Here is a 20273-nt window from a genome sequence, read left to right on the forward strand (position 1 = left end):
TAGAATGGAAAAAAATAGCTGTCTGAACATGAAAATGTAGCTGTTTGCATGATAGCTTTATTTTAGATTGTAGCTGCACTTAATATGTATCTACACACGCACATAGAAAGTGGATGACAGTAAAATGTACACATTTGTGTTCATATGAAAAATGGCAACAATATCGGTTTTCTGTGCCCGAAGTATAATCTCACTATTGTGTGCCTGTTGCTGAAACTTCTAAATACAAGATCATAGAAACATACTTAGAATCTCTTTTTTTTTTAAAGAAGATGTCATGTTTGATCATATTTTAATGCCTTATACATTTTTCAAAGCACAAAAACCATGCCAGGTTTTACATTTTCAAATAGGTTTTCTAGTGAGAAGGGGAACATGAGGTACAGTTTCATGAATAAAAAACGACAGGCCACCTCAGGGTAAAGAAAGATGGAGAAACTGACAAAGGCAGGGAGATGAGTGAGAAGCACTAATAAAAGTGGTGTAATTTCAGTCGAAAAGGAGGAGTGACTGAGCAGAGAATGTTTTGGAATCCCCCTTTCCTCAGTGAGAGTTAATTGGAACAGCTCGATAGCGGCAGGGTTCCATTCTGCCATTGATTTTCCTGTTCCCTCATCCTTTATCCCTCCTTCCTGCCTCAATAGATGGGGGATATTTAAACCCCAAAACACACTGTGGAACTCCCTCTCCTGTTAAACACACACGCGGACCTGCCTGCACACACACATACACACACGCATACAAAGAGTGCAGGGGCCATTGATCCCCGCAACCTAAATGTTTAAAGTTCAGTTAAGCAGTTAAGGGGTAAGAGGGCTCTGAGGGGACTCTCCTCTATTGATTATGTGTCAGAGCAGTGAGACTGGAGTTTAAATCACATGCGCACACACACACACACACTCACACAAAGTACTAAGAGCCCTCAGTCAAAGGCAACAAGCAGCAATGCTCTTTATCATTGTCTCACCCACTTATATCTTTCTCTGAGAAACACACACACACAAACACACACGGAGGCCTATTTATTACCCCAGTTATGTGTTAGATTTATTTCAAGCTGTCCCATACAGAACTCAGCCTTCATCAGGTTATGGGGTTTCAGCACTAATGCAGTCCTAATGAATACAGCATAACTCCCGCTGGTGAACGTTGAATATGCTATACCACTCATGGATGTAAAGATTAGGCAGGAGCCGTAGGGGCGTAGGGGTACGTCTGTGCTGACAGAAGAAGAATGCATGATATGAAATACTGTTCCTTAAGCAAAGGTCAGACTCCCCCTTCTCCTCCCCACCCCCTTGTCAAAAGCATTATTGTCATCACTGCCATTTATCACATTTAGCAAACAGCAATGGTGTGTTTTCTGTATGTTTTGCCAATTGCCTGCATTTTATCTTTTCCTTTTCTCCCAGCGCTCATCTTTCTGCTTCTGTCTCCTCCAGAGGTCACTATTAAGGCCTTGAAGGAGAAAATCCGTGAGTACGAGCAGTCTCTGAAGAATCAAGCTGAGAACCTGGCCCAAGAGAAGCAACTCCAGCTACACAACGACTATGCAGAGAAGGAGAGGTATGACTTTGTATCTCTGTGTGTGCGTGTGTGCGTGTGTGCGTGTGCGTGTGTGTGTGTTTTGCATGTGTGCTACAGGTGTGTTTCAAGTAATAACCTCAACATTATTTTGCCATTTTAAACGTTTGGGTCATTGTGCCCTCAGGCAGAACTACTATGATTCTAATCTTTGAATGATAGGTTTAAGATTTCTGACTTTATTTAGCCGAGCTATTCACGACTTAATCATTTCTTCTCAGCTAATAGTCTGGACTTTTTCATACAGTTATCAGTTTAATCAACTGTTGCTTATTACTTCCCAGGCAATGCCAGAATGGAAAATAACCTACATAAAAGACAATGCCAGCATTTGTCATGCGGGCGCCTGCCATTTTTTGCCTTGATAGGAATCAACACCTCAGTCGTATTTTCTGTCTTTACCATGGCCCTTTTGTTTGGAATAATTGCAGCCACAGCCGTCTACTGTGTCTGAAAATATACTGTAACTGAGTGAAACCCATCAAAAAACTGTAATGACAAAAATTATGAGTAGGTGTCAGTTTATTTTGTCACAAAGAAATACATTTACACCTAATGGGTTTTTTCCTTTACAAAGCATTTCAAAGTGTGTGATTTTCAGATACACAGGAAGTCTGTGGCTATAATAAATAAAACAAAAATTGCTGCCAGATATTTTAGGAACATGAAAAAAACCAATCTGTCCACTGAAATGATCTCTCATAAAGACTAGGATGCTCTAAGAGTCACTCTTATCCTGTCAGTTGTGAGGAAGAAGCTCATTCAACATAAAGACAATTAAACTAATTGCCTAAGATGCAGGCAGCAAGTATATTGTTTCACTTTACATCAGACATTGGCTCCTTTCCTCCTACACTCTTCAGGTTATCCAGACTAATTTGATGGTGGCCAGTTCAGGTTATTATAGGAAGCCGCATTCAGTTTAGTTTAGTTTTTTTTTTTTTTTTTTTTTTTTTTTTTTTTTTTTTAAGTGTAGGTGAAGAATTGACCTGTCAGTCTTAAATGTAGTTATCTTGAATAACTATCAGCTCCTATTTTGAAAGGATAAATAAACGGTCAGGAATGATGAGCACTCATATGATTCGCTGGTGCAGCCTTGGGGATTAAAGGGACAGCATATTTTTACTGAGAGCCAGCATGAGTTAATGTATCATACCTAAAAATGCATCTTGGAGAGGAAGTGAACCCCTACCAAAATGTCTAAACAAAGTCTGAACAGCATTATTTTGATTTCCTCAAAAGGACGCTTTTAAATTTGAGTCCATTATAGGCATTCATGTTATGTTAAATGTATTTGTATGAAAAATGGCTGTAAAATCAATAGTAGACTTGTCCCAGGCATGTAAAATTTGTATGTGGACTTAACACAAAAGCACATGTTGTTTTTAATTGGTTGATGGCTGATCCTGATGCAGAGCGGTAATTAATGATATTTTTAGAAATTTGTTATTAAAATGCTGAGGGGGAGAGACAAAAATGTGATATAAATGTCAATAAATTCCTGCAAATAATTAAAGTGGGGAAAATTCTCTCATTTTTTCCACTGAGCCAGTTTGTTTACACATGAAATCACTTCCTTTCATGACTTAGAACACACATTTCTTTTTGCTACTATTAATCGGCTATAAGACATCACATTGCTATTTTTTTTTTTGATGGTAGAAGATCAGTAGTTTTTTCTCTTTATAGTTGCATCACACTCTTCTTAAATTCCAAGATTTTATGCATTTCTAATCAGTGCTATGGATTTTCTACAAGCTGCAAACTGCTTACACTCATGAAACCATTTTTCTCTGAGTGATCATTTTGATAATGATCTGTGTTCCATTTTATTTTGGTTTAAAAGATTTGTGTTTATTAAAGGAGAGTTGCAGACCAAATATTTTCCCCCGTGTCAATCATCTTGTTTACTGTGTGAAGCTGTGTTAAAGCTCATTGCCCATTTCAGGCTTATAGTAGAGGATCAATTGTCCAACTGTATTTCCTGTACGTCAGTGTTTTATAGGCCCCTTCCTGTCTGGAGAGAGCTGACTTCCTGTGTCTGAGAGGGCCAGTAAATGGATGGCACCTCTGATGCATTTTATCCTGCAAGGAGTGAGGGAAGGAGAGAGAGAGAGAGAGATGAAAGGATGAAGCAGAGGGCAGAAAAATAGAGATGACAGGAGCGACAGTTTGGCGGAGAAGGGGGGCATCAAAGAGTGCCATAAAGACCGTCTTTGTGCTAGATTATTGATGTTTTTACACGGGGCAATTTCTCAGCAGAGCCCAACTTTTTATATGTTAAGAATGAATCTATTTTATCCTTGTGGTTTCTGTGTCCCCCCCTCCCACTTCTCTTATTCAACCCTTGCACTCTCCTTCACTCTCTCTCTCTCTCTCTCTCTCCCCCTCTCTCCCTCTCTCTCTTCCTCCCTCTCCCTCTCCCCCCGGGTGCAGTGTGCCCCAGTGGCCAGACATTCCTGCCTAATAGGGCTGCTTAATGAGGAGTGGGTTGTGTTGGGAGGATTTTAGTGGGGAAAACACTCCAGAAATGGTGGGAAAATAGAGTATAGTTGCAGTTGCCACAAAGTGTGAACCCAAGATTTACTGACTCAGTATCTCTTAATGTGCTTTTCTGCTCCCTGCTCTCTTTTTCCCTCCCTCTGTCTGCCCCTCTAGGAAACTCCAGGAGAGCCAGGACTCCATGTCCTCAAGGTTGGAAGAGGCCGAACACAAGGCCCAGTCCCTACAGACAGGTACCAGCCCACTCAGTCTTTACAGACCTGGGTACTCAGATAAAATGGCAGCCTTATCGCTGAGAATGAAGTGGTGCTGGCTTGAAAATATTTATTACATTGCTCATGAACAGCAGCAGCTTAAGGTGGGTGTGGTTTGATGAGAATGACAGTTGTAGTTTAAGCAAGTAACCCCACAATTATCACTTCAAACCAGTGTGAAAAGGACAGGCAAACACAAATACATAAATCTCTCACATTCTCCCAAATCTTCTTCCAAAACTGTTCTAGCTTTGTCAGAAAATTGCTGATGTATGATTGCAGCTCAGAATAAGATTTAAGACTTTTTCTTTCTGTCTTTCTTTCTTTAAAATGACTGGATTTTGCACATGAAACATTCAAAGGTCTTCAATTGAGTTCTGAATTTTAGCAGGGAGACTCTGAACTGCCTGTTCTTGTATTTTTCCAGCACTTGAAACAACTCAGGCCGAGCTCTTTGATTTGAAGACGAAGTATGACGAGGAATCCACAGCAAAGTACGTGTGTTGCTGATCTGTGTGTGCGTTTGTGGGTGACTTCTTCCCTCTGGCTCCTCCGTAGCCTGTTCCTGACATAATCATCCTGTTTAGTGAATATCCTTGCCTGGAAACTCCCCCTTCTCTCCCTAACAGCTGGATTGTCTCCCACAACGCTCTCGCAGCCTCCAAATCCCAGCATTACCCACGCACTGTAAATACTGACGGGGGCTGTAATGCATTCTGCAGCTACAGCAAAGCACCAAAATAGAGTTTTTTTTTTTTTTTTTTTTTCCCCGGATGTAAGTTAAAAGCACCGTCTCTTATCCATAAGGGTCATATCGGGGAGGAGAAGCCACTGAAGGTCACTATGAGACTTAAAGCCACTGAGGCTTCTAACAGGACCCCTAAGATAAGGTAGATTCAGTTACTTGAGGTGTGGCCATCTATCATTATTGATCTTATAGGAGTGGTGAGGATGAAAACAGAAGCTTTTCCATGCCAGCACTCCACACTGTGAAGTGCCACTTTATGACATTCACACTCCTCATTCCCTCAGGGTCAGCAGCAGCAGCAACAGAACCACGAGAGAATCCGAACAGAATCAGGATGTTTTAAGAATCTGAGAAATAAGAAATAAAAGTAATCTTTAATTGGTCATTGGTGCGCTGCGAAAACAGATGGAGCTTTACGTGAAACATGAGGTGAGATCTGAGGTGGTCAAGGTCATCCTGCACACACCTAAAGCATAAAGTGCAGCAAAATATCAACTTGGCTTTTAAGGTTTCCCCCCCCCATTTACCATGCCCCAAACTCACTGTGTCTCTCCATTAACAGAGTTGTTAAATTGATTGGCTGTTAAAAACAGATCGATCCCTCTTCTCCCATCCTCTCAATATTTTTTTTTTTTTCGCTGTTTCTACTTCCCTCACTCCTACACTTTGTCTTTTATCTCTTGCATTGCACGTTTGTGAGTGTAAGAGGAAAGGCCACAGGAAGATATCGCAGGCAGTGTAATGGCACTAATCAATAGGGTTCATAGTCTATCAAAGCCCTTCCACCCTTATTTTTTTTTATTCATGATGACATTGTATCACTCATCTCTTTTCTCTCATTTCTTTACACTTCCTTCCTCCTTTTTCTGTCCTTGTCTCTTCTTTTTATGTCAGGAGAAAATGCGTTTTGAAAAGACGCAGAGAGTAGGCCCCATTTGCTTACAGAAGCTAATAAACACATGCCCACCCACGTCCACATGCGCGTTCACTCACACACACACACACACACACACGCTCACTCACTCATGAGCCTGAGGCAGTCAGGGTCCTTGACTATGTGGCGTGCTGTGATCTGAAATTTTAATGCAACGCTTTAAAGCACACACAAACCCTCTCTAACCCCGCACCCTCCCAGTCCTTGGAGTCCTTCCCCCGTTTACTGCTTGGCTGAGCAAATCGCCAGTGTTTGGCTGAACACAACTTTTAACCCTTTGACTGCATATATTTTGCACAACACAAATGCCACAAATATCATACACTTTTTTTTTTTTCACACAAACACAGATACGCAAACACATACACTTGCTCTAAACTTTCCACTAAAGAGGACATTGCGTGACAAATCCCCCATCCTCTTGGTGCATTTGGGTAATCTGCCTTTTAAAATACACACAGACACACACACACACACACACACAAATGTATACACACTCGCTGAGAATTTGGTCGATGTTGCAGTGTGTGAGCTTCAGCGGGAGGTGGGCCTGTAGATGTAGCGTAGCCCCCTCTCTGTGCTGGCGCTGTGAGGGACTGGCTGGCCGCGTTTTACCCGTTTAGTTGCTGTTAAAGATTAATGATATATTGATCCCCAGCCCCACAGGATGCTGTGTGTGTGTGTGTGTGTGTGTGCATGCTCTTCTGTAAGTTTGTGTGCAGCTTTATCTGTGTAAAGGCTTGATACCATTTTGGGAAAACCATTTAATTGCTGATAATTAGGCAAGAGTCAATAAGCTTTCTTTCCTGTGTCCATCTCAAGCACACACAGACACAAAATGGCGCACAACACACACACACATGCAGGCACACTCTCACAGCTAGCTTCTTTTTAAGCCTCCTTGAAATCCCCAAGGTAACAAGCTGTGAAAATGCAATGTGGAGAAAGCCAAGGAAAGAAAAGGAATGGAGTGATGAAAGCTGGAGGGCAAAAAGCGAGCCAGGGACTGGAGGCTACGGCGAGGAAGAGGGGATAAGAGGGTGATAGAGGAGGGAAATGAAAATCTAAATCAGGGGAATATCCTGCTGGCACTGAGGACAGAGGGCAAAAGATGAGAGAGGAGGTGGAAGGAAAAAAAAGATTAAAGGAGAAAAAGTGGAGGGCAATGGGAAGGAAAAGGGTTGAAGGGAAAGGATAGAGGCAGGCAGAGGGTGGAAAAGAAAAGGAGCGGTTGAGTGAGGAGCAAGAGAGAGAAGATAAGAGATGAAAAGGCCTGTCTGAGATGGAGGAAGTACAGTAGGGGCTTAGAGGCTCTGGGCTTGTTTCTGAAGTTCTGCAGTACCCACTGATGTCACTGGGTGCACCCAATAGCTTTCATGGTACAAAAGAGTGTGTGTGTTTTTGGTGTGCATGTATGCGTTTTACCAGTGGCGCTGTGCTTATACGCTATAGCTCCTCCCTGTGGCTGCTATAAAGAGTTTTGGTGCTAAGTTTTATTGGCATAAAATCAGACTTGATCATTACGAGGGACCCTCCCTTTACTTTTCTGTGTTTGATGAATTAATTCCACTGGGGTGCATTGGCTGGCCATAGACAGTTCCTGCCCTGCCCAACGACTGACTGACTGTATCAGGATATGCAGAAAATCCCTTCCCTGTGATCTGCTTTGGCCCTCAGCCTCTAGCTTTGCCTTTATAATTCCCAAATACAGCCAAATCCAAAGGTTATTTAAGAAGACTTTGTGCATCTGTACTTTGATTAAATGATCACATTTGGAGCAGGAGCGGTGGTGTATTTGGGTTGCATTACTACCCATAAACGCTCTCCATTACAAGCTTTTCTGGCTTGTTGGCCTGACCTTACATTGCTGTGTGCGGGAGCGCGTTTGAGCGCACAGATGCATTCCAGCACACTATAGCTTAAGACAGGATAAAAGCTGGTGAGGTAGTGTACTATTATGTTGCTTAAATGCATACTAGATCCTTTTAACTGTTAGGGGAAAGAATAAAAGTGGAGAGTGAAAAGCTCTCCCACCCACATTTGATTCTTTTTGCTGCATTGCCTGTGGCACAATGTTGACCTAATATCAACTGTGTCTGTTTTGTTAAACATTCAAATCAGTGGTACTCAAGCCTATGGGACATAACACTGTTTCTCATACTGTGACACACAAATACAAAAGCTGCGTGGGTTATTGGGTTCACCATCAAAAGATTGCAGTGAAATCAAAAAGGGTCTTAATGGACACAGCAGCGCACATATGCGCTCACACAGTGCTGCCCATGTGTTCCTGTCAGTGAGTAATGTCTTAAATAAACATGCATAGATTCACAATGTGTCTCTGCACTGCATTGAAACACCATCCATGAAGTTTTGCCAACATTTCCATGCATTTGTTTGCTGCTCACAGGGTGAATTGTATTCAAAATATGTCTAACATCGATTGTGGTCATGTGTTCAATGTTGTTTTGGTTTGTCCCCACCGTTTCTTCCACATATCCATCACATCGAGCAAAGTCATAGGTATTCATGTAGATTATTGCACCAGTTTTCCGAACCTGAGGAGAGGTGCTATTATGGGGATGTATTCCTGCTGTCTGACCTCTAGCAATTGAGAGGTGAACCATGGCCTCCATCCAGACCATTAGTCAGACACAATCGCACAGCTTCATAGCAGATTAGTCTGCTGTATTAGGACTTAGAGCTCTATTAATGTAATCCCTCTGTTTTAGTGTGGCCTGGGTTTAGGGGCTTACATGTGCCCACACACTCGCACACAAACGCGCTCTTAAATACATATATGCACGCACACATACAAGCTGTTTTAGTTATGGAGGTTACAATCAGTGGATTAAGGTGAAATTTAGACAGTAGGATAATGGACATGGTACTAGTATTCCCTGAACAATGACAAACACACCTCATGCGTGTCCAGTGTGTACTTACTTACTTATCCATTCCTTGTTTTTGTGTGTGTGTTGTATTTCAGTGAATTTCTCCTAATGTGAATTTCTCCGTAGTAACAGTGCGTTTCTTTCTCAGGGCCGATGAGATCGAGATGGTGATGACAGACCTGGAACGAGCCAATCAGGTAACCCACTCAACATCCCATCTGTACGTTTTACCCAGCGTTGCTCTGGGTCACGCCAAGCTCCAGCCCTTTTATTGTTGAAATACAGGAAAAGCAAGTGAGGTCTTTTGACTGAAATATGAGCGTATATGATGGAATTAACTTTGATTTAAAGAATCTAGTGATATTCTGTATATTTCTTAGTCAATAAATATTGTGAAAAGAACAGAAGCATGAATGAATTTATTATACTAAGACATGTTGTCAGCCCCGTAAATCATTTTCATCTGAACCACAAAACACAATTCTTGTCAAAAATTTTAAATTAAAATGACATCACAAGCCATAAAGTTGTGGTGGGTGATCTGCTCCTTCATTGCGTTGATAGACACTGTAGTTCAATTTGAATTAATTCCATTTACACCTTCCTGCTGCTGCAATTATTTATTAGAGCACCAAATGTGTGCTAATCCGCAGCTGAAAATAGGTCCCAGCTAATACAGTATTGGCTCTTTTTGAAGTAAGATCTATTTAAAAAAAGTACTGTGCCCAGGTTTTAGGACATGTTTTAGCCTTTTCTAATGATTAAACTACTTCATGACTTTAAAAAAAAATATCAGTAAGAGCATTTCATGCGTTGCTGGATTTGGCAATAAAATCTTTCTTGGCAGTAATAAAAATATGCAGTATACCCACCGTTATCTTTTAAAATACACATGTTCTTATCTGTTTGGAATCTATGAATGTGGCCTTCATTAACAAATAATGACTTCCTTATCACACTGAGGGCTGCTGTTTGTTTTACACACCTACTAAACCCATCCTGCTGAAATAAGGCCTGAAGCGTTCCCTCTGCCCTTGTGTCGTAAATATTCCTGTGGTATCCGTTAATGTCATTGTTGTTAACTTTCATTATTAGCCCAGGAGTATGATTTGTGGCTAAGGGGGTAGCATAGGCATGTAATGTTAATATTAGCCTAAAGGTTAGTGCTCCAACTGTAATGCCACACATACACACACACAGGGTATTCACACTTCTGATTTGAGGTTTACAGAGGATGACAGCATTGCCTCCAGCTCAGTCACAGACTTTTTATACGCTTTTATAAGGAGAAAATGGAAAACAGGATTTTTCTTTTGCGACTAGCAGTCCAACTCCCACCCAGTCAATAACAGCTCTCAATATGGTTGCAATTAGAAACACAGTGGAATCGGCTCCCTGTAACTCCTAATGATGGCAAGCTGGCCAGTGTTGCAGATGATTCCTGACTGGAGGATGGCGTTTTGGCCATAAATGCGAGGCAGCGGGTATCGGCTCAATTCTCAGGACTAATTTAATGTTTACAGTTAAGGAAAGATCTTCACTCGGCTGTCATGCTACACTTTTGCTTTTACACACAGTTGTGACTGTGAAGAACATGGTCTACTGGACAAATTTATTTCTTCAGTTTGATTGCTTTTTTCGTAATGCCACTTAACCAGCGCTTGTGCAGTGCAGTGAATGCAGCTCTATACTTTAAAGATTATTTCTCTCAATTCATCGCCAAAAACTTCTCTTTAAAAAACATCATCCTCAAAGACCATTAAGCTGCTGCCACAGGACAGATTTTACATTGCGTAAGGGGCGCTTCTTTAACAGGAAGGACTTTTGCTTTCTTGGTCTTACTATTCTCTCTCCATCTGCATGTATTAAACAATTTTAAATGTTTCTCTGGGGATTGTGGAAAATTGAGACAGGGTGTGTACACCAAAAAAAAAAGTACATTACACAGAGACATTAAATTGTCCATTAGGTGGATAATGTTTGATAATGTAAGAATCTCCTCTAGTGGATTTTCCTCTAAACACATGTCCTTTTCCTTCCAGCGAGCAGAAGCGGCTGAGAGAGAGGCGGAGTCACTCAGACAGCAGCTGTCCTTGAGTAACCAATCCCAGCAGCTCAGCAGCCCGGCCAAGGCCGACCCTGACACGGTAACACAATTCACTGCTTCACTGGCTCACCGAGAGGCTAACAGGGAGGTATTGATAGGCTAAAGATCAGCTTAGCCTCTTTATGCTAGAGGTGATCAGCTGATTAAAGCTGCTATTTATGGATGACTGTAGTCACTGATCTAAAAGGTCAGGCATCACAGTGGCCAATAATACATTGATTTGTTGACTAAATCATTGATTTTCAGGAAAAGGTTGCCAAGGTAGCAGTAGGTGATTGGTGTACTGATTAGTAGATTTATTGGACCTGGACAACAGACTGCCAAGATGATACTGCAGAGACTGGAAGATGACACAAAAGTGCCAACTTCACTGATTCCTGGTGTTGCGATTAGTTGACAAATCACCTCTGATTATTGATCTGAATGAGCAAGCTTTGAATTGATGATCAGCACTTTGATCAGTTTCTATCTGGCATGGACACACTTAGTGCTGTAGTGATTAATTGAATGTATCTGACAGCAGGACTTTGAATAGGTTTTTAAATACTTGGGTAGGTTTAGGCTTGCTCATGAGATTAAACTATTTGGCCATTAGGAACAGGCAGCGGGGGTGGCATCCCACTCAAGTGTGGAGGCGGAGCTCAGGGCCAAAGAAAGGGAGACCGCCCAGCTGGTGGAGGACGTCCAGAGACTGCAGGCCAGCCTGACCAAACTCCGAGAGACCACCAGCTCCCAGATTACACAGCTGGAGCAGCAGCTCAGCAGCAAGACTGCTGTTCTCAAGGTACCAATAGTACACAACAGTCATTTTTCAAGGACTTGTTGCTATTCGTTTCTGTATTTTTCCTGCTCTGTTGTATATACTCTGATCATACCTATAGTTTTACTCACATGCTTATTTGCTCTGTCCTTTTATGTGATTTAAGCTACTAAAATAAGAATAACATATAAATACCCAGTGATTGTCTTTTATTTGAATCATTTTCATGTCAATCCATCTTTTTGTAATCAACAGGAACTGGAGGAGAAACTACAGAAGCAAGCTGACTATGAGGAGGTGAAGAAAGAGCTAAGGTGAGGAGCACATGCATTTGTGTGTGTGTGTGTATGTGTGTGTGTGTTTCTGTTTCTGTCCAGCACAGATGCACTTGTTGCTTGTGTTTGATGTCTTTAACAATGTTAAACAAGATGCGTGTCTTCATTTAAGACATGTAACTCAATTGAGTGCCCTTATGAAGGAGGATCCTGTATGTCTCTATAGCTTTATAGTGTCTCTCTCACTCCCGGCCCCTCCACCCCTTCTCTGTCCTTAAAGAGACAGAAGCAGAAAAGCTTGCATGCTGCATGGAAGATGTGGTGTGTGTGTCTGTCTGTGTGTGTCTGTATGTATATGTACGCATGTGTCTTTTGTAGTGGGTTCATATGGATATTTTTTTTCCCCACTCTCTCCTCAGTATCCTCAAGTCTATGGAGTTTGGAACAGCTGACTCTGTGCAGGTAAAAGCGACAGTTAAAATCAATTTACTTAAATTACATTTACCACTGGGCCTCAACACACCCTGCTGCAGTAATACTAATTAAGCTATTTATAAAACAAAATTGCCCAATTGGATGAATATAAAATACATTTGAAGTGGGAGTTTGGAGCTTAGTTATTATGAAAAATCTAATTTTAATTTCCATTTCTCCCGTCCCCTCAATCAGGACTCGTCCAAACCTCTGGAGGTGCTGCTGCTGGAGAGGAACCGTAGTCTTCAATCCGAGAGTGCTGCTCTGCGCATCGCTAACACTGACCTCAGTGGTAAGTCTGCCTAAATGTAAGTGTTATAATGAGGGCTGGGTTCATCAGCACCTCACTCAGACCCAAAAAAAAAACAAAAAAAGAAAAAAAGTTGAGTCCAGTATTCACAGGAAAATAGAAGAGGGGGGACTGGGAAGAGATTACATCAGTATAGTGCATACGTACTTTATGTATGTATTTAGATTCTTTTTCTCTGAGAATACTTACGGTTTATTAATGTTTATTGGAATGATTTGCAATACAGGATCCTTGGTATGCATGAGAAATTGCAAATCTCTATCATGATACGGAAATGTCCGATGCTTGTGAAAAGAAAGAAAAGGCTTTCTCTGGTGTCTCTGAATGCCCCAGCAGGAGGTCAACCTGAACAGTAACAAAGTTGCAGTAAACAAAAACGAGGACACAATACTATGCACCCTACATGAGGACTCTTGCCCTCTGCAACTGTGTTTATGGGTTTGAAATGTCATGGCTTTAGGCTTGAATAGTTGAATAGCTTTGAATTGATTAACATTCACAGTAAGGGGAGCTTACTGTCTTACTCAATCATGTTAAGTCTCAGTGGTTATGCATTAGAATAACATTTCTCCCAGCGCGTATCATCAAGATAGATTCTAGTAGTTACAAGACTGAGAAAATGTAGTTTATGTCTGCGTTGTTTTTTGGTGACTGTAACAATTTGATCAGTTCACTTACTCAGGAAGGAAGGGAAATGAGGCCTTTACTCAGACTCAGCACAGCTATACAGTCTCGGCTTTTGGTGACATACATCTGTTTTCTGTTGAGCCATAAAAATTGTTTTTCAGAAGGGTTTTATTGCTCCATTGTTTTTCCTGGATGTGTTTTTATGAACTAAAGACTGTGATACTGCATCTACAATGGAATAATTCAGTGTTTAGGAACACACTGCAGCAGCATGGAAGAGGACTCACATGGTGTATTAGCTATCTAAGGACATCATTTACTCTGTCCTGTTGCTTCCACTTTGCCTGCAAAAGAGAGAGAGAGAGAGACTGAGCCCTGGGCCAAGCTAATCTGCCTAAGTGGCACAGTGTCAATTGTTTTGTTTGTCCTTTTTTTCTTCCAGGCTGTGGCTTACAAGAAAGGTTGAAATCACAAATGCATGGGCACTTTGTCTGGGGGGGTTGGCAAAAAAGGAAAACAGAGTTCACTAATTTGGAAAAGACTTGATTAAGATAACGCTCAACTTTTGTTTTTTTTTTTTTTTTTTCTCTCTCTTTTTGGAACCCCTTTTTTGTTGACTCCCCCATAATGCATGGTGTGTTTGACCTTTCTTGTAGGGTCAGCCGGGCGAAAAGGGACAGAAGAGTCCACAACAAAGGAGGAGACCATGCCCAGCGATCCCTCTTCCTCGCCCCCTCCTCCCCCTCCCACTCTTCCTTCCTCCTCCCAGTTCCCCCTGTCTCGCTCTCACGCGGACCCCCTCAACACTGCCACCACCACCACCACAACCAGCAGCGGCGAAACGCACCCTTTCAGTCCTACGGGCATTGGACAGGACTTCTACTCCCCTGTGTTCCCTCTGGTGGGTGGTAAGATGGCTCTGAACTCCCTTATCCAGCGGCAGCTGCTCCAGACCTTCTACTCCAAAGCCTTGCAGGAGTCATCTGGAATCCCTAGTGGGGCACTACTGTTTACCCCATTCACTCCAACCCTCAGCTCCATCCCTACCTCCACCCCTGGCTCCGGGTCTGCTGCCATCCCACTGGCAGCCAGCAGCCCCCAGCCACCTCCAGCTAGCCCAGACATGGCTCCCGTTAATGGGAGCAGCACTGCTGGCAGCGCCCCGTCCCCTTCACCCAGCCACTCTGACGCCACCACAGGAAGTGTTTTGGATGGGGAAGACATGGACACAGCAGAGATTGCCCGACAGGTGAAAGAGCAGCTAATCAAGCACAACATTGGTCAGCGTGTGTTTGGCCATTATGTGCTGGGACTGTCCCAGGGTTCTGTCAGTGAGATCCTGGCCAGACCAAAGCCGTGGAACAAGCTAACCATCCGGGGGAAGGAGCCCTTCCACAAGATGAGGCAGTTCCTCGCAGACGAGCAGAACATTCTTGCACTGCGCAGCATCCAGGGACGACAGAGAGGTATGTCTGTGTGTTAGTTGTCTGCCTATGCGTGCGTGAGTATGCGTGTGTGTCTTGTGTGTGTATACAGCCCTGCACAGAGCCATTAATTAGCTTATCAATATGGACTAGCTTTATACTTTTCTTTCTTTCCTAACTCCCATCCTGTGCCACCACACCTGTGTGTTTTGAGTGAGTTCTTAGTCACGCACTGATCCCAGGAGTCTCTCCTAGCTGTCGTGGTCAATACAGAAACCTTTCACACATCAATAGTATTGATCGGTGGGAACTAGGAGGAAGGCAAGGGTACTGTTAACTACGGGTAGATTCGATTAGCCTGGGCCTGCTTTTGTTCATGCATCAGGACATTTCTGATTGAAGGTGGTCTCAGTGGTACAAAAAATATTTAAAAAAAAAAAAGGTTATACTAAGTATATACCCTTGTATAATATGTATTATTAAATATATAACTCCCGAGTAGTCTTTCTTTGTAGTTTAATACTCCTGTTAGAGGTTTTATTCCTACTGAGACCACAGATAGTAAAGATCAATGCATTTATGGTGCTATAATGCACATTAGATGGAAGTATCCACACATTTCATATATTTGCAGAATATGATAGGGCACCATATAGTCTAGCTCTAAAAGAAAAAAAAAAACACACAAGTGCTGTAACATAGTGTGTGGTTATATTGTTTTTAACAGAGGGCTCAGGCCAGCCCCAGCTTAGCCGAGTGTTTCAGGATGTTCCGAAGCGGAGAGCCCTCTCCGATACAGCTTCACACACAGGTCTGTCCCCTTCACACGCAGAGATTCTAGCACGTTCTGTCTGTGTGGCATGTTTGTGTCGGAGTGAACCGTGCTTATGATGTGTGCGTGTGTATTGGCATTTATTAATTTGCGGGCAAGCATACAGATATAAATGTGCCTTGAAGGTAACCACACAGTTCCACTGACTTGCGTCAAAGGAAAAGCCAGCATGTGTATTTAGGGATTTTATTGGTAGTTGTTATTCTGTGGGGAACATTTAGTGTACAAACGCTGTAGCACGTGTGCATGTGTGAGTTCCAAAGAGACCAGAGAAAATTATGACAATCCCTCCAGTGTAGCTGCCTGGTAGCTCAGTGGTGGGAATGTTGTTTTTTGTGCTGTGCTATGGCGTAATCATTTTGATGTTCTCATAGGCTCTGTTATTGTTGTGCTTTTTAATGTGACATGGTTTTTCATCTCCTCCCGTTCCCTCTTCCTCTTCCTTTCAGGTAACATTACTGCCCGCGTCCGCACCCCAGAGGCAGGTTCAGATGAGGCTATCAAGTCCATTCTGGAGCAGGCCAAAAGAGAGCTGCAGGTGCAGAAAGCTGGTGAGTTGAACTTTTTTTTTTTTCCTCCTCATTTCCAGAGCAGTCAAAGTATTGAAGATGATAATGGTGTGGCTGTGTGTTTGTCTCTCATGAGAGCCCTTTCCTCTTCCCTCAACAGACTTGTCTCATGCTCAACCTTCATATGCAGGACTGAAAGGAGGCGGTGGAGGCGGAGGGGGAAGCGGATCAGACGAGGCTATCCGCTCCATCCTAGAACAAGCTCGCAGAGAAATGGAGGCCCAACAGGCTGCTCTGGAGCCCATCCTCAAAGCCACGTCTTCCTCCTCCTCAGCATCGCTTTCTCAGAGGGACCTCCTGAGCTCTCCGCTCACCGCTCCCCTCCCCCCTTACAACCCCCTGGCACTCTCCCTCAAGAAGCCTCCTAGCTCCCTCTTGTCCTCGCCCTCATCCCCGTCACCCATTCTGGACTTCAGCTCTGGCATGAAGAGAGAGGGCAGGGGTTCTTCAGGGATCGACCTGTCTGCTGACGGAGCTCTCAGACTGGGTCGGACCTCTGAGAGTTCGGCCCGCTCTGGAAGTTCTGGGGGAGTGGGATACTGGAGAGAGCAGTGGTGGAGCAACATGCACACAGACCCCCGCAGGACCATAGCCAGCCAGACAGGAGAGGAGAACCACAACCAAGAGGACTCCAAAGAGGTAACATTTGCGCAAAATGAAGTTTTGGGTGTGTGCCGATGTGCTTTATCCACCTTTCTTTGATTTAATTTCTGACCTTTTACTCTACAGTAGTTGCATGTCTGAGTCATTCTCCTTGAATCTGTTTCAGGGGATACTGAGTGACAGCTTGTCTCGGCAAAAACCGTGGAACAAGTTGAACCAGAGGAGCAGAGAGCCATACCTCCGCATGCAGTCGTGGCTCAATGGAGATCAGGGACAGAACTCACACATCCAGCAAGCTCAGAACCAAGGTACATACATCACCTGGTCTCTCTCTCTCTCTCTCTCTCTCTCTCTCTCTCTCTCTCTCTCTCTCTCTCTCTCTCTCTCTCTCACACACACACACACACCACACACACACACACACACACACACCAGGACATAGACTATATGGATTCTCACAGCCAGGCTCCTTGGGCTAAACCATTACTCCAAAAGCCTGATTAGAGCTAGTGGCTAGTTGTTACTGTCAGTCTGTCATTCACCCTACCCAGCCTCCACCTCCTCCTCTTCCTCACCTCCCTCCCACCCACCATTTCCTCCCTCCCTTCTCCTCTTCCTCCCCTCCCACCATCCCCCCATCCCCAGTTCTGTGGCAGTGTCAGCCAGCAAGCTGCTGGTTTGTCATGTCATAGACAAGTTAGTGTTGCAGCGCCAGATGGCAGCTCTGTGTGTGTGTGTGTGCACGCGTGCATGTGCGTGTCTCTCTTTCTCTCTGGGGGTGTAAACAGCAGCTAATGTACACTGACAGCTCCTCATAACTGCTCTCTTCCAGCCTGCTGAGCTGCACAGCAGTACTACACAGACAGAGACAGGGAGATGAAGGAATGGGAGGATGAAGCCAAAAAAAGTCTTCAAACTGAAAGCCTAAGCACCTTTGCTGTTTGTTTAACAGGAATTAAATTAGTTGATGTAGTGTGACTGAAGGCCGTCCCAAACCCAGCATGGGAGAGGGAGATGAAACAGTTGTCTTACACAGTAACGTCCCCTAACCTGTCTGATCTTTCTTGCCCTGTCTGTGCTGCTCAAGCAGAGGGTACGCCCAAGACTTCAGCAAGCTGCAGCCCTGCCCCAGAGTCGCCCCTTAGTTCTGCTGAGGAGTCTGTCAACGGTCTCACCGGGGATCCACTCGCTTCCCAGTCCTCCAGTCTCAAACCTCCATCTGAAGATCCCTCAGGTGGGGAATCACAACCAGGCACCCCACTGCCTCTACCAGGTCATTCGGGTCTCAGCATCCAGGAGATGGTTGCAATGTCTCCTGAGCTGGACACCTACGCCATCACCAAGAAGGTTAAGGAGGTCCTGACTGATAACAACCTAGGTAAGAAACGCACAGATTATATTTAGTCCTATCTGCTGTGTTTTTACCTCAGTTTAGTTGGACTCCATCCCCACTGATGAATTATTTAACCATTGACTCCGTTCAGGAATGGCCATTTCATCTGTCTCCCCACCCTTCCTCTCTTACCCAGGCCAGCGTCTGTTTGGGGAGACTATCCTGGGTCTTACTCAGGGTTCAGTCTCAGACTTGCTGGCCAGGCCCAAACCCTGGCACAAGCTCAGCCTGAAGGGCAGGGAGCCCTTCGTCCGCATGCAGCTGTGGCTCCAGGACCCGCACAGTGTGGAAAAACTCATGGACATGAAAAGGCTGGAGAAGAAAGGTGTGTATTAAAAATTCAATGAGGAGAAATAAATAACCGCACACTACATGCAGCTCGGGCATGCCATCAGAAATAAAGAAAAGCCCGGACAGAAAAGCCTTTATGTTATCTACTTAAGTATGCATTTCTTATATAAATACATTGACAATGAGACACAAGCTACACATGCACATCTGCACACACAAAATCCTTTGTGCAGGACAGCAGAGCATGTTGCGCAGATCACAGTCATCTTGGTGTGATGTCAGTACCAATCAGGACCGCAGACATCACATTCTGGATTAGATGTGACAGCTAAGGGACTGCCGGGAGGCCTGCTTACTCACAGTCATCAGCACTCCTCTTCATCATCGTCATCATCCTCATAATCATCAGTGTCTATAGCCTCATATTTTTATCATTTGTTAGCCCTTAGCTCTGTCACTCCATCCTTCTATGGTCCCTTCTGTTTGCACAATGCATTTAAGAATCAGCTCAGCCAAGGGGCCTTCTCCTCCTCCTCGCTGCCTCAGAGAGACCCCTGATTGCCCGCTTTAAGCGCTCTCTGTGGAGATTGGATACACATATTTGAACCTGTTAGTACTCACAAACATCCAGGATCAGTTTATCCTACTGATATTACTAGCTATACACAAGGGCAAAAAACAATCCTGACCTTAGACCAGTGTGCTCGGGTGTTGGACGGGTGGGGTTACTCTCAGTTCAACTTCATTTTAGATTATTGACCCCAAAGTAATGCACCCAAATAGCAGCGGGGAATCGACGTGGCCAAAAGCAGATCCCGGAGGAAAGACATGGACCTGGTCTAGAGTAACACATTTGACCTCCCACCCTTGTGGTACAAGCCTGCTGGGCAGCACACAACTTTCAGAGTGGTCTAACCTTGCTCTGAGGGGGTTTTGCCTGCAACACTAATATATCTGGCAGCATGTATAGGGGTTTAGAAGCTGTCAACCTCATGTGAAGCTGCCATGAGCTGTTCATTTTCAGCTGCTGGTGCCTGGAGTGAATGGTGCTGCTTGTTTGCTATAAAATGGAAGAGATGCTTTCATTGTTATATTTCTTGAGTGAGATGAGAGCACCACCTAGTGGTTGTAGATGATTGTTTTGTAGATGATTTCAGCGCACAAGTGGTAACACCAGGCATTTAATGGTAGGATGCGTTTGTTAAACATGGAGCACCCACTGTGACTGACTGCTCAGTTAATCAATGATTATTTCAAACAATCATTTCAAATGATTATTGCTTGTCGAATTTCATGCTCATTGACAGATCCGTCTGCCAGTGTTGACTGTCATAGCACAGTCAGGGCACTAACTCCCCTTCCTGTTTTTGGGTCACTCTTAGCTTACATGAAGAGGCGGCTCAGCTCCTTGAGTGATGGCCATTCTGTGGACGGGGCTCTGGTGGGGACAGATTACGTACAGGGTTCACAGAGCCCGGGACAGCAGCAGCTAAAGAAACCCAGGGTGGTGTTGGGCCCCGAGGAGAAGGAGGCCCTCAAGAAGGCTTACCAGCAGAAGCCCTATCCCTCCCCCAAAACCATTGAGGAGCTGGCCTCCCAGCTCAACCTGAAGACCAGTACAGTCATCAACTGGTTTCATAATTACAGGTAAGTTAAAACAAGAACTTTGCAGGTTTTACATTTGAGAAATGA

At 43.9% G+C, this 20273-nt stretch overlaps 1 protein-coding gene across 5 annotated transcripts in view; it reads left to right on the plus strand.

Annotated features, from left to right (window-relative positions):
• The window catches only part of cux1b (cut-like homeobox 1b), a 59418-nt gene that overhangs the window by 28732 nt on the left and 10413 nt on the right, over positions 1-20273 (plus strand). For 2 of the 5 annotated variants that reach the window (XM_026299313.1, XM_026299315.1), the window contains exons 6-22: positions 1443-1566; positions 4243-4319; positions 4768-4834; positions 9065-9113; positions 10959-11063; positions 11619-11807; positions 12039-12097; positions 12478-12520; positions 12728-12824; positions 14126-14935; positions 15621-15704; positions 16175-16276; positions 16395-16933; positions 17064-17205; positions 17985-18275; positions 18427-18615; positions 19964-20228. In XM_026299313.1, the coding sequence (XP_026155098.1) occupies positions 1443-1566; positions 4243-4319; positions 4768-4834; positions 9065-9113; positions 10959-11063; positions 11619-11807; positions 12039-12097; positions 12478-12520; positions 12728-12824; positions 14126-14935; positions 15621-15704; positions 16175-16276; positions 16395-16933; positions 17064-17205; positions 17985-18275; positions 18427-18615; positions 19964-20228 (3232 nt within the window). The remainder of the gene's footprint in view (positions 1-1442; positions 1567-4242; positions 4320-4767; positions 4835-9064; positions 9114-10958; positions 11064-11618; positions 11808-12038; positions 12098-12477; positions 12521-12727; positions 12825-14125; positions 14936-15620; positions 15705-16174; positions 16277-16394; positions 16934-17063; positions 17206-17984; positions 18276-18426; positions 18616-19963; positions 20229-20273) is intronic. The other 3 variants (XM_026299314.1, XM_026299316.1, XM_026299317.1) reach the window with 3 other exon arrangements.

This window comes from Mastacembelus armatus, chromosome 13 (genome assembly GCF_900324485.2).
Source record: "Mastacembelus armatus chromosome 13, fMasArm1.2, whole genome shotgun sequence".
Classification (NCBI taxonomy): Eukaryota; Metazoa; Chordata; class Actinopteri; order Synbranchiformes; family Mastacembelidae; genus Mastacembelus; species Mastacembelus armatus.